The following is a 16,054-nucleotide window of genomic DNA, read 5'->3' as shown; positions in this document are numbered from 1 at the left end:
TAAATACTTGGAGGGGAAATAAATTGTCAGAATATGGGGAAAAGACCGGTGAGTGGGATAATTGGATAGCTCTTTCAAAAAGCTGGCACAGGCATGATGGGCTGAATGGCCTCCTGTGCTGTATCATTCTATGTTTTATAAATTTTAAGTGATTTACAAAAAACCTCAGTAGGTCTTTTATTGTAATAGCTTCTGTTAATAGGCTCTTCTGTTTAGAGCCTATTTTACTGTCACTGAAAGATTTGATTTTGAAAATTCATACTGTGCAAAACAAAAATACCTTCAACTTCTTGATATACATACACCGTTTGTTGCAGTCCATGTTTTTGTGTCTCTAGATTGGTACATTCTTCAGCAACAACCTGGACTTCTTCACGGCTCCTTCAGTGTATGGCTCAAAGGGAAGAATGGGGGTAATCGACCCCCTCTCAGCACAGTGTATGCTGCAGAACAAGAGGAAAGCAGCTGCTTATATTAAGTCTCTAAAGAAGGTTTGTATAAATATGCTAATGTTAAACAAATACATTGTATGATTTCATGCTACATCTGATGTTGGGATAGGGTAGGGGATTGAAGCATGGATCTTCATTTGCTTGAGCAAGTTGCTTATGCTTTGCTGTTCTTGCTGTAATTGATGTTCTAGTTCAGTAGCTGGGTAATCTGGTCTGTAGCAGGGTCATCTATGCAGGTTGATCTATTCCGAGCTCTCTGGCAATTCTAGTCTGCACAACTTTGTAACTTGATACTAAAGAAGTGATCATATAGGTCATGAACTGCCTTGCCCATCATTATCCCCTTTTTTATCTTTCTTGCATGTCAAGTTGTCGTCAACAATTTTCATGCTCCTGTCACACATGGATTTGAGAATTAAAAACTGAATGTTCCAATAAGTATTAGATTGTATTAATAACTAACAAATATTTGTCAGTAGTTCTATCTTCTAGTTAAATTCTAAAGTACTGAATCCGTTTATTGTAGTTTTATTACATCAAAACCGCTGAATTGCTGCTAGGTTTTGTGTGTGGATTATATATATTTATTGTGTAGATTATATACAATTTTAATTTATGTGTACATATACTTGTATAAGCATATTCATGTACCGGGAAAGAAGGTGATTGAGAGATTCAGGTACTCGTGATGCGAGGAGAACAAGGGGATAGCTTGATAGTTGCAAAAAGTCCATTAATCAGTGCCTGGCATGAGATCCATTTGTAGAAACTATGGGGTCAAGTTTCGGCTGCCTGCTAGAACACCTAATTTATAGAACAAAAATTGCGCCGAATACTTACCTCGCGATTCTCAGACAGCTGTCGGCCCATTTCCACTTCGGCGCTGCGCAGCAGGAGCTGGTGGGGGCAGAGCTACAGCCTTGCACCGAAACTGCCTGCAGCTGCGCACATGCCCTGTCCGAAGAGTCGGCAGCCCGGCATCGGCTGCTTGCGGGCCCTGCCCGAAGTCCTCGGCGGGACCCGGCTTCATCTTCTCTGTCTCTCCTCTCCACCATCATCTTCTCCTCTCCTCCCCCCCCCCCATCATCTTCTCTTCTTTCCCCCCCCCCCCCCCCCCATATCATCTTCTCTTCCCCCCCCCCCCCCCCCAATCATCATCTCTTCTCTTCTCCCCCCCCCCATCATCTCTTCTTCCCCCCCCACCCATCATCTTCTCTTCTTCCCCCCCCCCCTCATCTTCTCTTCTTCCCCCCCCACCCATCATCTTCTCTCCTCCCCCCCCCCCCATCATCTTCTCTTCTTCTCCCCCCACCCCCATATCATCATCTCTTTCTCCCCCCCCCCAATCATCTTCTCTTCTCTTCTCTTCTCCCCCCCCCATCATCTCTTCTTCTCCCCCCCCCAATCATCTTCTCTTCTCTTCTCTCCCCCCCCCATCATCTCTTCTTCCCCCCCCCATCTTCTTCTCCCCCCCCCCCCATCATCTTCTCTTCTTCTCCCCCCCCCAATCATCTTCTCTTCTTCTCTTCTCCCCCCCCCAATCATCTTCTCTTCTCCCCCCCCCAATCATCTTCTCTTCTTCTCCCCCCCCAATAATCTTCTCTTCTTCCCCCCCCCCCCATCATCTTCTCTTCTTCTTCTTCTTCCTTCCCCCCCATCATCTTCTCTTTTTCTCCCCCCCCCACCATCATCTTCTCTTCTTCTCCCCCCCCCATCATCTTCTCCTTCTTCCCCCCCATATCATCTTCTCTTCGTCCCCCCCATATCATCTTCTCTTCTCTCCCCCCCCATATCATCTTCTCTCCCCCCCCATATCATCTTCTCTCCCCCCCATATCATCTCTCTCCCCCCCCCATATCATCTTCTCTCCCCCCCCATATCATCTCTCCCCCCCCCCATATCATCTTCTCTCCCCCCCCATATCATCTTCTCTCCCCCCCCATATCATCTTCTCTCCCCCCCATATCATCTCTCCCCCCCATATCATCTTCTCTCCCCCCCATATCATCTTCTCTCCCCCCCATATCATCTTCTCTCCCCCCCATATCATCTTCTCTCCCCCCCATATCATCTTCTCTCCCCCCATATCATCTTCTCTCCCCCCCATATCATCTTCTCTCCCCCCCATATCATCTTCTCTCCCCCCCATATCATCTTCTCTCCCCCCCATATCATCTTCTCTCCCCCCCATATCATCTTCTCTCCCCCCCCATATCATCTTCTCTCCCCCCCATATCATCTTCTCTCCCCCCCATATCATCTTCTCTCCCCCCCATATCATCTTCTCTCCCCCCCATATCATCTTCTCTCCCCCCCATATCATCTTCTCTCCCCCCCATATCATCTTCTCTCCCCCCCATCTTCTCTCCCCCCCCATATCATCTTCTCTCCCCCCCCATATCATCTTCTCTCCCCCCCATATCATCTTCTCTCCCCCCCATATCATCTTCTCTCCCCCCCATATCATCTTCTCTCCCCCCCATATCATCTTCTCTCCCCCCCATATCATCTTCTCTCCCCCCCCATATCATCTTCTCTCCCCCCCATATCATCTTCTCTCCCCCCCATATCATCTTCTCTCCCCCCCATATCATCTTCTCTCTCCCCCCCATATCATCATCTCCTCCCCCCCATATCATCTTCTCCTTCTCCCCCCCATATCATCATCTCCTCCCCCCCCCATCATCATCTCCTCCTCCCCCCCCCCCCCCCCATCATCATCTCTTCTCTTCTCTCCCCCCCCCATCATCATCACCATCATCTCTTTCCCCCCCCCCCCCATCTTCTCTTCCCCCCCCCCCCCCCCCCCCCATCATCATCTCTTTCCCAGCCCCCTCTTCTCCCTGGTGCTGCAGTAGGTGAGTAGAAATAAATGTTTATTTATTGAGTCATTTTAAATTTTTTTAAAATTTAATAATTTATTTGGATTGATTTATTGGTTGATTTATTGATTTATCATTTATTATTGATGATGGCTCTTTATTTTATTTATTACTCCATTCTAAGTTAGTTTGGAGTAAGTTTTCGCTGCCTAAACTTGCAAAACAGGCGTAAATGGCTCCAAAAAAATAGGAGCAACTCAGGCCGAAACTTGACCCCTATAAGAATGAAGAAGGGGACCAACTAGTGCAGGCAAAGCATCTTCAAGTAGTGATGGTGGTTGAGGCCAGGGGCAACATTGATGTTCAAAAGCATATTTAGAAAGCTTGTAAAGACAGGGAGAGGATGACCAATGAGCCATGTACAGGATGAAACAGTTGGAGAAAATTTTATTTTGAAGTTTTGTAATGCACTGGATATTGTTTGTTCTGTTGCATAGAGCTTTTTTTTTAGTTTTTAAAATCTAATGGAGTAATCTTGTTACAGCCTTGTCCAGGATCAGTACCTTATGTAGCAGCTTTGGCAAATCGTAGGGCCATTCTAAGTTCTACTGAAAGCCGGGAAGGTCTTTCACAACAGGTAATGATGCATCTTCTGTGTTGTTGCTTCAGGAATTTTAGAATAAAAACTGAAATAGCATTCGTTTAATAAAATTAAGCAGTTAAAGAAGAACTTTATTACACAATAGTCACTTGATTTGATAAATACTTGGAGTGCACAGAGCACCCTGTCATTTCTTGCTTTGGACACCTCTTTGCCATCTCAGACCCGAGGTACAGCCCACCATTACAGTCAGCTGAGTTGTTCCCTGTTGAGTGCAGAGACCTGACTTTTTGAGGCAAAAACACTAATGCTCAGAATTTCGGTAAATGGCAGAACCAGCAAGTTACTCTAAAATTTACGTCAATCTTGCCGTCAATCCAACGCTGGAATATAAAAATCATTCTTCAAGTTCCTCTTTTTGTGTATTAGAATTAAAGTTTGAAGCCACCAAACCGTGATTTCTGCACATTAGGCTCAGCTGGTTTAAGAAATGTAATTGTGGAAACTTATCTAATTTTTAATATAACTTTCTGTTGCTGTAAAATCCATTCAAAGGTACAGAAAATATAGTGTAGGTCTCAGATTTTTTTTTAAATCTGCATAAAGCGGCAGAATTATCACTGGGTCCTTCTGTGCCTAAAATTTTAAGGGTAAATTTGCAGCTCATTCAGAACTTGAATTAATGTAAGAAACCTTGCATTTTCCAGTGTTTTGTATGGGGGCGGAGCTGTGTTAATGAGTGGCACAGGTTTTGCTGAATTGATGCAAACAATTGTATAAACTCTGGCATAATGTGAGAAAACAGCTGCAAGTCAGGTCCGCGTCAATCTTTTGCACTTATAAACAGCGTTGTCACACTTCTGCCATTATTTCCGCACAAGTATTTTCAGAAAATTCCAAGCCTTAATATTAAACATGGCCTTCGTAGTAGGAGTGTTACATTTACTGGCTACAATATGGTTAAATTAATCTTTTGCTTCTTTCCCACCACTTAATTTTGCCTTTAATGATGGCTGACTTCACTTTATACTTTTACATTCATCTGAAAGGACTTGCTATTATCAGCTTGTATTGCTGTCCGCAGTGGTGCTTTCAAATAACTAAAACTTTGTTCTTTTGTTTTAAATAGCTTTTTTTTGTACATATGGTGTGCTCCATTTTTTAATTGACCTGAACTCCAAGTCTGTATTATGTGAATTTTTTGAAGTCAATTTTCAAAGGTATATTTAAGAAGAGGAAAGGAGGGTTAATGAGTTACGTTTCTGGGTGAATTAATTCTCTCACGCCTTCTATAGTTGAGGCTCAACACAGTCCAATAGCCCATTAGCCTGAATTATGGAATCATCATCATAGGCAGTCCCTCGGAATCGAGGCAGACTTTCTTCCACTCCTGAAGTGAGTTCTTTGGCGGCTGAACAGTCCAATACGAGAGCCACAGGCTCCGTCACAGGTGGGCCAGATAGTCGTTGAGGGAAGGGATGAGTGGAACTGGTTTGCCGCACGCTCTTTCCGCTGGCTGCCCTTGATTTCTGCTTGCTCTCGGCATTGAGACTCGAGGTGCTCAGCGCCCTCTCGGATGGATAAAGCTAATACAAAAGCAAAATACTACGGATGCTGGAATCTGGAATAAAAACAGAAAATGCTGGAAATCTCAACAAATCAGGCAGCATCTGTGGAGAGAGGGAGGAAGCAGAGTTAACGTTTCGGGACAATGACCGATGTCAACGTCGGTTCTGACAAAGGGTCATCGACCTGAAACGTTAACTCTGCTTCCTCTCCATAGATGCTGCCTGACCTGCTGAGATTCCCAGCAATTTCTCTAGGGAATAAAGCTGTTGAGTGAGAGCTGACTAATGTTGGAAAGAAAGAAAGACTTGCATTTATATAGCGCCTTTCATGACCACCAGACATCTCAAAGCGCTTTACAGCCAATGAAGTACTTTTGGCGTTCGCTGACTGTTGTAATGTCGGAAACGCTTCAGCCAATTTGCGCATAGCAAGCTTCCACAAACAGCAATGTGATAATGACCAGCTAATGGGCTGGATTTTCAGCTCATTTGTGTCCCATTTAGCACCTTGGTGAGGCGCAAAATGATTTTTTTGTGGGGCGTGAAACGAGGCACACGATTTTGCGCCCAGGTGGAATTTTCGGCAGTGATTTTGCGGTGGCACGAAAACTTCACACCCTGCTGCTGTTTTGACCATTTGGATGACGTAAATCGTCGTGTATCACTACGCTAGCGCCCTGGGTGGAACTTTCGAGCATTTCACCCGATTTAACGTCTGCCCAAGAACCTGCCAAGAAAAACGTGACTGACCCAGGGCGCACCAGGTGCTAACGGAGGAGAAAGTTGCAGTTGTGAGTGATTAAAAGGATTGGGTGAAGAACGCTGCATTACTGCATACTTTTCATTGTGAAGTTTGTGAGAGTTTCTAGTTTGCTTTAAAGGACATTTTAAAAGATGGGGGCCATGCTATGTCGGGAGCCAGTAATCCTGGCTGCTATATTCATATGGCGTCGAGCTGGAAAAAGGCTTATTGATGATCATTTGCAACATAATCGAAGAGGTCGCAGACGTATGGGGAGGAGGCCTTACCCTCCACGAGTTTACAGGGAATATCGCTCATACCTGCAGCTCTCTGAGGCACAGTGCGTTAGAAGGCTGCGCTTCCGAAAAGAGATGGTCGCAGAGATATGCCAGCTCATCCAGGGAGACCTACAGCCTACCAGCAACAGGACTGCAGTGCCCATCGAGGTGAAGGTGACTGTGGCACTTGCCTTCTATACCTCCGGCTCCTTTCATGCGTCAGCAGGGTACATATGCTCCATCTCGCAGCACAGCTGCATTCGCCAGGTGACTAATGCACTGTACGCACGCAGAATGGACTTCTTAAACTTCCCAATGACCAAGGAGACCCAAAATGTGAGGGCTGTAGGTTTTGGACGATTTGCTGGCTTCCCCAAGGTTCAGGGTGCCATTGACTCTACGTACATCACCCTGCGAGCACCTTTACAGAATCCAGAGATTTTCTGAAACCGAAAGAGATTCCACTCCATGAACATACAGATCATCTGTGACTATACTCGGCACATCATGGTAGTCAATGCCCAATATCCAGGGATCATCCATGATGCTTTCACCTTGCTTGAGAGCACGGTCTCGGACATATTCCAGCGTCAACCACAAGGCCAGAGCTGGATGCTTAGGGACAAAGGTTACGGCCTCACCACCTGGCTCAAGACCGCCCCCCACTCCAGAACCCTCCGACAGAAGCCGAGCATCGCGAGACTGAGAGCCATTCAGCCAGATGCAGCATCGTCGAACAGACAATTGGAGTGCTCAAGCAGCGCTTCTGATGCCTGGACCACTCTGGAGGCAAGGCAGCCTGCAATACTCCCCTCAGCTAACCATCATGAGGGGACAGGAATTGCCAATGGGGATTGCAGGACCACCTCCGGAGAAAGAGGATGGGAGGAGGAAGAGAAGCCTGGTGAGGAACCCATGCCACCAGCACCACCCCCGCCACAATAACGGGAGGCATCGTGGAGATTTCGCCGCTGCCAAAGCCTTACGTTGGCAGCTCATCATCGAACGCTTGGCTTGAAGAATGAACATCAAGTTTGACCGTTGCCTGGCCACTCGAACCCACCATGTTGACTACTCCCCCCCTTATTCTGCAAATGCGACACTACATAGGAATGGTTATGGTGAACAAAAGAATTTATTGAACATTGTAAACTTAATTGTGAAACATTTAATAAAATAACATAAATTTGCTGCATCTAGCAGTGTGAGACGACGACGACATTGTCATAGGCAGTTCCTCAAAATCGAGGAAGACGTGCTTCCACGCTCAGTGAGTTCTCAGGTGACTGTACAGTCCAATACAGGAATTACATAAGAACATAAGAATTAGGAACAGGAATAGGCCATCTAGCCCCTCGAGCCTGCTCTGCCATTCAACAAGATCATGGCTGATCTGGCCGTGGACTCAGCTCCACTTACCCGCCCGCTCCCCGTAACCCTTGATTATCTTATTGGTTAAAAATCTATCTATCTGTGACTTGAATACATTCAATGAGCTAGCCTCAACTGCTTCCTTGGGCAGAGAATTCCACAGATTCACAACCCTCTGAGAAGAAATTCCTTCTCAACTCGGTTTTAAATTGGCTCCCCCGTATTTTGAGGCTGTGCCCTCAAGTTCTAGTCTCCCCGACCAGTGGAAACAACCTCTCTGCCTCTATCCTGTCTATCCCTTTCATTATTTTAAATGTTTCTATAAGATCACCCCTCATCCTTCTGATCTCCAACGAGTAAAGACCCAGTCTACTCAATCTATCATCATAAGGTATCATCTCCGGAATCAGCCTAGTGAATCGTCTCTACCCTCTCCAAGGCTAGTATATCCTTCCTTAAGTAAGGTGACCAAAACTGCACGCAGTACTCCAGGTGCGGCCTCACCAATACCCTGTACAGTTGCAGCAGGACCTCCCTGCTTTTGTACTCCATCCCTCTCACAATGAAGGCCAACATTCCATTCGCCTTCCTGATTACCTGCTGCACCTGCAAACTAACTTTTTGGGATTCATGCACAAGAGTTTCATGCACAAGGACCCCCAGGTCCCTCTGCACCGCAGCATGTTGTAATTTCTCCCCATTCAAATAATATTTCCTTTTACTGTTTTTTTTTCAAGGTGGATGACCTCACATTTTCCGACATTGTATTCCATCTGCCAAACCTTAGCCCATTCGCTTAACCGATCTAAATCTCTTTGCAGCCCCTCTCTGTCCTCTACACAACCTGCTTTCCCACTAATCTTTGTGTCATCTGCAAATTTTGTTACACTACACTCTGTCCCCTCTTCCAGGTCATCTATGTATATTGTAAACAGTTGTGGTCCCAGCACCGATCCCTGTGGCACACCACTAACCACCGATTTCCAACCCGAAAAGGACCCATTTATCCCAACTCTCTGCTTTCTGTTAGCCAGCCACTTCTCTATCCAAGCTAATACATTTCCTCTGACTCCGCGTACCTTTATCTTCTGCAGTAAACTTTTGTGTGGCACCTTATTGAATGCCTTTTGGAAATCTAAATACACCACATCCATCGGTACACCTCTATCCACCATGCTCGTTATATCCTCAAAGAATTCCAGTAAATTAGTTAAACATGATTTCCCCTTCATGAATCCATGTTGCGTCTGCTTGATTACACTATTCCTATCTAGATGTCCTGCTTTTCTTCCTTAATGATAGCTTCAAGCATTTTCCCCACTACAGATGTTAAACTAACCGGCCTATAGTTACCTGCCTTTTGTCTGCCCCCTTTTTTAAACAGAGGCGTTACATTAGCTGCTTTCCAATCCGATGGTACCTTCCCAGAGTCCAGAGAACTTTGGTAGATTATAACGAATGCATCTGCTATAACTTCCGCCATCTCTTTTAATACCCTGGGATGCATTTCATCAGGACCAGGGGACTTGTCTACCTTGAGATCCATTAGCCTGTCCAGCACTACCCCACTAGTGATAGTGATTGTCTCAAGGTCCTCCATTCCCACATTCCCGTGACCAGCAATTTTTGGCATGGTTTTTGTGTCTTCCACTGTGAAGACCGAAGCAAAATAATTGTTTACGGTCTCAGCCATTTCCACATTTCCCATTGTTAAATCCCCCTTCTCATCTTCGAAGGGACCAACATTTACTTTAGTCACTCTTTTCTGTTTTATATATCGGTAAAAGCTTTTACTATCTATTTTTATGTTTTGCGCAAGTTTACTTTCGTAATCTATCTTTTCTTTCTTTTCTGCTTTCTTAGTCATTCTTTGCTGTCGTTTAAAATTTTCCCAATCTTCTAGTTTCCCACCAACCTTGGCCACCTTATACGCATTGGTTTTGAATTTGATACTCTCCTTTATTTCCTTGGTTATCCACGGCTGGTTATCCCTTCTCTTACCGCCCTTCTTTTTCACTGGAATATATTTTTGTTGAGCACTATGAAAGAGCTCCTTAAAAGACCTCCACTGTTCCTCAATTGTGCCACCGTTTAGTCTGTGTTCCCAGTCTACTTAAGCCAACTCTGCCCTCATCCCACTGTAGTCCCCTTTGTTTAAGCATAGTACGCTCGTTTGAGACACTACTTCCTCACCTTCAATCTGTATTACAAATTCAACCATACTGTGATCATTCATTCCGAGAGGATCTTTTACTAGGAGATCGTTTATTATTCCTGTCTCATTACACAGGACCAGATCTAAGATAGCTTGCTCCCTTGTAGGTTCTGTAACATACTGTTCGAAGAAACAATCCCATATGCATTCTATGAATTCCTCTTCAAGTCTACCCCGTGCGATTTTGATTTGACCAATCGATATCTAGGTTAAAATCCCCCATGATTACTGCCATTCCTTTTTCACATGCCTCCATTATTTCCTTGATTATTGTCCACCCTACTATGAAGTTATTATTTGGGGGCCTATAAACTACGCCCACCAGTAACTTTTTCCCCTTACTATCTCTAACCTCCTCCCACAATGATTCAACATTTTGTTCATTAGAGCCAATATCATCTCTCACAACTGCCCTGATATCATCCTTTATTAACAGAGCTACCCCACCTCCTTTCCCTTCTTGTCTATCTTTCCGAATTGTCAGTTACCCCTGTATGTTTAATTCCCAGTCTTGGCCACCCTGCAACCACGTTTCTGTAATGGCCACCAAATCATACCCATTTGTCATGATTTGTGCCGTCAACTCATTTACTTTATTTCGAATGCTGCGTGCGTTTAGGTAGTGTTTTAATACTAGTTTTTAAACCATGATTTTTAGTTTTGACCCCTCTGCAGCCCCTTTAAATTCATACATATTGTCCCTTCCTAACACCATGTGGTTTACACTTACCCCAGTGCTACTCTGCTCTGTTGCCTCCTGCCTTTTGCATTCTTTCTTGGGTTCCTGTTCATCTGCGCTCTCACCCACTCCAACTAGCTCAGAGCCCTCTCCTGGGTTCCGAATACTCCTCGCATTGAGGCACCGAGCTTTCATGCTTGCCTTTTTATTACACTTTGACCCTTTAGAATTTTGCTGTACAGTGGCCCTTTTTGTTTTTTGCCTTGGGTTTCTCTGCCCTCCACTTTTACTCCTCTCCTTTCTGTCTTTTGCTTCTATCTCCATTTTGTTTCCCTCTATCTCCCTGCATTGGTTCCCATCTCCCTGCCATATTAGTTTAGCTCCTCCCCAACAGCACTAGCAAACATTCCCCCTTGGACATTGGCTCCGGTCCTGCCCAGGTGCAGACCGTCCGGTTTGTACTGGTCCCACCTCCCCCAGAACCTGTTCCAATGCCCCAGGAATTTGAATCCCTCCCTGCTGCACTACTGCTCAAGCCACGTATTCATTTGTCACAGGTGGGACAGACAGTGGTTGAAGGAAAAGGTGGGTGGGGAGTCTGGTTTACCGCACGCTCCTTCCACTGCCTGTGGTTATTTTCTGCATGCTCTCGACGACGAGACTCGGTGAACATCATAATGCAACATAAAACATAGGATGCATCCAGCATCAAGAATATAATGCAGCAATCCCTGGCACACTATTTTTTACCACCAGCTTTTGCCCCATTCCCCTTATCACCCTCCCTTGCTTGCTGCTCCGAACCAAAGTGTAACTAAAATGGCGTGCAGCAAGATTGCCAGAGCGCTTTGGCGAGAGAGAGAGAGAGAGAGAGAGAGAGAGAGAGAGACACAATGGGGACGCCAGCTAGGGACACACTGGACCAGCTCGTGCCACGGAAGGCCTGAGTTCTGACTGGCGAGCCTTTTCATCAACCTTGCCAGTCACAGGTGGTTTGGGTGTGACAGTGGGGAACGCAGAGTGTATAGCGAGAGGGTTTATGGACTGCATCATCTGCCCAAGCTGAAGCAGAGCTTGTGCCTGTGATGCGCCATATTCCGCAAGGGTTCTTGCCACACTCTCCGGGACTCCACTGTTGCTGCTGGAGGCCACCAGCCTCGTGTGGGTATTGATGGCCTCACAGTTTTCATGGCTCGCACCGACAATCTGCGACCCTACCTCCGTAATTATCGCAGTGAGACTCTCGATGATTGTGGGAATCCTACACAGGACATCAAGAAGCCGACGGGTGAGGTGGATGTTTTCCCTGGACATTCTCACCGTATCCAGTTCCACGCCTGCCTGTCTGTCAGCAGATTGACTTTGGCAACTCGCCCTCAAGAGATGGCATACTGGATTCGACCCCAGTAGTGCGTTGCTGCATGCCACTCGTCTCAGGAACCTCGGCGTTGTCAAACCTTGAGAAAGTCACATTGTGGCGAGTGCCAGCGGTAAAACAGGTGTGGATTGCAGTTGCATCAGAGTCAGCTGATGAGTGTTGCCTTGAGGGATACTGTGGCTGGTCATCTGGAAGTCGGAAGCAAAAGACGAGTGGTTAGCCGCACGGGAGGAGACAGGGTAACATGAAGAATTTCGCATAGCACCGGCTCATTTGAAGGAGCGCCGCTACTCCATTATATCTAGTCCAGAGACACTGCATGCCATTGCCCCAATCCGGCCTAGGGAGTGTGCAGGACATTGCCCCAACCCTAGTCCATAGACACTGCATCACATTGCCCCAACACAGCCCAGGGAGTTTGCAGGACTTGCTCTCAGTTTCCAAGTGGGGGTCAGTGACCCCACTGGCAGCTGTCCAACCTGAGACGCTGATGAGGCCTGCCACTCGTTCTTCAATGTCTGAGTGGCAGGGTCTGAGGCGGACCGCCACATGTCCGCACCTGCTCGCACCGATTATGTGACTTCTTGGCCTGCAAAGATGAAAATGGGAATGGTTACAAGAGGGTCCATCTGCTCTTGTGGCACAGATTGCCACCAAAGCACTTATGCCATACTGTCTGAATGTAATAGTCTTCTTTAATGGCCTTGGAAGTTGTACGTTGTTCAGGAGGACATCAAAGTGTGGAGACATCTGATGAGATCGCAGAAAGCAATCTTCATAATGTGTAAAGATCGTTCATGGCAAATAGGGTGCCAAACTAAGCCTACCTATGTGTCATGCATTTTAGGAGGCAACCCACAGAGTGCTGAGCGACACCAAAAACATGAGAACATGAGTGTGTCAGATTTATAATTGAAGTAATGAAGGAATGCATGAATTAAAATTGTGCTCTTACGACCCTTGAAAGATCATTGAACTTCTTTCGGCACTGTGTGCCAGTCCTGACCACAGTGTCTGAGGCAGAGACCTCCTCAGCAATTTCTCTCCAGATCCACTTGAAAATCGTTGGCAATGGTCTAGATCCACCTCTACGATGCAACTCTTGCCATCTTCTCTCTACAGCCCCCACTAGAGCTTTGTTGGCCTCCTGGCTGAACCGCCTGGCATGCTATCTTGATTCGTCGTCCTCCATCATGAAAATCCAGATTTAAAATGGCTGATTCAGCCCCGGGTGTACTGCGCATGCGTGCGGCCGTGCCCTGCATTAGGGTTTGCGACTGGACAGCAGACCTGAAGCGTAGGAAGAAAAAAACATTTGTGCATGCGCAGGACAGCCAATTTTTTTTTAACGCCGCTGGAACTTTTGGCATCCGGAGCACATTGTGTGGTGCAACATCGGAGTTAGCGCTAATGCTCCGCGTGAACTTTTATTTGGCGAAAGTTGCACACTTTGGCGTTAACGTTAACCCAGCATTAAATTTTTGAATCTGCCACGAATTGTGCCCGAAAATGGACGAAAACACAAAAAGCTGAAAATTCAGCCCAATCTATTTTTGTTATGTTGATTGAGGGATAAATATTGGCCAGAACACCGGGGATAACTCCCCTGCTTCTCTTTGAAATAGTGCCATGCAAAATAGTGTCATGGGATCTTTTGCATCCACCTGAGAGCAAACGGGGCCTCGGTTTAACGTCTCATCCAAAAGACAACATCTCCCTCAGCACTGCACTGGAGTATCAGCCTGCAGTGTGACTTGAACCCACAACCTGCTGACTCCGAGGTGAGTGTGCTACCCACTGAGTCACAGCTGACGGTATGGGCAATCGGTACTGTCTAAATTCAACTTCAAATTACACTGTGTATCACTGATAAGAATCTTGAGTTTCAAAGGCAGCCCAGTGTGCTATTTCCGAAGGGGACTAGGCTGAGCATATGTACTTGAAAAACACTGTTCCAAGCATTCCACTCACAGATCACCACTTTCGAGAACATGAAAGATTTTGGCCTCCAGAATATTGGAAACATAAATTAATTTCCAATGAACTTTCACATACCCCAGAGAACAGAACAATGGATTGACTTCATTTTTAACTGAGTTGAGACTCATTTATGGAATGCTTGTAAGAATTTATTCTCCCCAACACTGAACTCATTAATCTTCCACGCAACAGATCTTTGTCACTTCAGCAGCAGTATTTAAGGGCCCGAAATTGGCCTTGCCGCCGACATTCCCCCTCGAGTTGCACCCAGTGCCACTTTCGATTTGGGCTGGAGCGGGCAGGAGGGGAGAACTGCCGGGAACCGCCCGCTGATGTCAGCGGACAGCCGAGTGACATAAGTGGACTCCCGCCCGCCGTGATGCCATATTGATGCGGGCGGGAGTCGGCGCCAGAACAGGGGTGGACCACTGGTCTGTCCCCGACGGTAAGTATGAAGATCTGAAAAAAAGGTGAGTAAACATTTTATAATTTTTTTCTTTTACGGGACATACCTGGATGGGGTCCCCTGAAGGTTTTTTTTGATGCTTTCCCTTTTCCGGTCTTCGACCCTCCGTGGGCTCGACTCCATCCTCGGCAGCACTTGGGTGGCAAGTGCCTTTGCCGCCGAGATTGGGAGCTGCCGCCCAGATTGGAGGCGGAAGTCCCTTTTTTGCCGCTGGCCGACCTTTGAAGGACCTTTTCGATGAAAACCCCACCCAAAGAACCGTCAGGTACCTCAGCGGTCCTTCGGGCGGGTGGGGGCCTTCACCAATTTCGGTCCCAGTATTTAAATCAAATTTGCCTACATAATCGGTCATGCGTTACAAAAGCAATGCATCGTATTTTGTTTGTATCCATCCACGGGATGTGGATGTTGCTGGCAATGCCGGCATTTATTGCTCATCACTCGTTGACCTCACTAAGTGGCTTGCGAGGTAACTTCAGAGGGCCCTGAAGAGTTAACCACATTGGTGTGGGACTGGAGTAACTTATAGGCCAGACCGGGTAAGGATGGAAGGTTTCCTCCCCTAAAGGACATAGTGAACCAGTTGAGTTTTTACAACTGGTTATGGTCACTTTTACTGATTCCAGCTATTTACTTCTAGATATTTTTAAACTGAATTCAAACTATCAATTGGATTACTGGTCCAGTAACATAACCACGACACTACCGTAGCCAGTATGAAGCTCTTGAAATATTTTGACTTGATATGGCTCGTGTAGAAATGTTTAATTTTCCTGCCGTTACTTTCATTATTGTAATTCTGCACCAACATCTTTTCAGGTCTTTACAGTGCAGGTTCAAACTGTGCTAGAGAGAGAAACTTGATGTACTGCAGCAGAGATTACAGAAACAAGTTAACAATAGGTGCAAAAGTACCATTAAATTGATTTCATATAATACAGACTTGAAGTTCAGGTCAATTTATAAAATAAAAATGGGGCACACCGTATGCAAAGAAAAGGTTATTTAAAACAAGGAACCAACTGTGTGCAGCCAACCCTGAATTCAAAGCCAGCAAATTTATCTTTGTGAAATTCAGATCAAAAGGTTAAATTACTGGAGTCCTGATAGGTAAAGGACTTTTGGTGAAAAAGCAATATACATAGAAACATAGAAACATAGAAAATAAGTGCAGGAGCAGGCCATTCAGCCCTTCTAGCCTGCACCGCCATTCAATGAGTTCATGGCTGAACATGAAACTTCAGTACCCCCTTCCTGCTTTCTCGCCATACCCCTTGATAACCCGAGTAGTAAGGACTTCATCTAACTCCCTTTTGAATATATTTAGTGAATTGGCCCCAACCACTTTCTGTGGCAGAGAATTCCACAGGTTCACCACTCTCTGGGTGAAGAAGTCTCTCCTCATCTCGGTCCGAAATGGCTTACCCCTTATCCTTAGACTGTGACCCCTGGTTCTGGACTTCCCCAACATTGGGAACATTCTTCCTGCATCTAACCTGTCT

At 46.0% G+C, this 16,054-nt stretch overlaps 1 protein-coding gene across 3 annotated transcripts in view; it reads left to right on the top strand.

Annotated features, from left to right (window-relative positions):
- The window catches only part of ppp1r21 (protein phosphatase 1, regulatory subunit 21), a 127,187-nt gene that overhangs the window by 88,458 nt on the left and 22,675 nt on the right, over window positions 1-16,054 (top strand). For all 3 annotated transcript variants that reach the window (XM_070888681.1, XM_070888682.1, XM_070888680.1), the window contains 2 exons: window positions 339-491; window positions 3,819-3,911. In XM_070888681.1, the coding sequence (XP_070744782.1) occupies window positions 339-491; window positions 3,819-3,911 (246 nt within the window). The remainder of the gene's footprint in view (window positions 1-338; window positions 492-3,818; window positions 3,912-16,054) is intronic.

Source organism: Pristiophorus japonicus, chromosome 9 (assembly GCF_044704955.1).
Source record: "Pristiophorus japonicus isolate sPriJap1 chromosome 9, sPriJap1.hap1, whole genome shotgun sequence".
NCBI lineage: Eukaryota > Metazoa > Chordata > Chondrichthyes > Pristiophoridae > Pristiophorus > Pristiophorus japonicus.
This window is presented reverse-complemented; position numbering and strand designations above follow the sequence as displayed.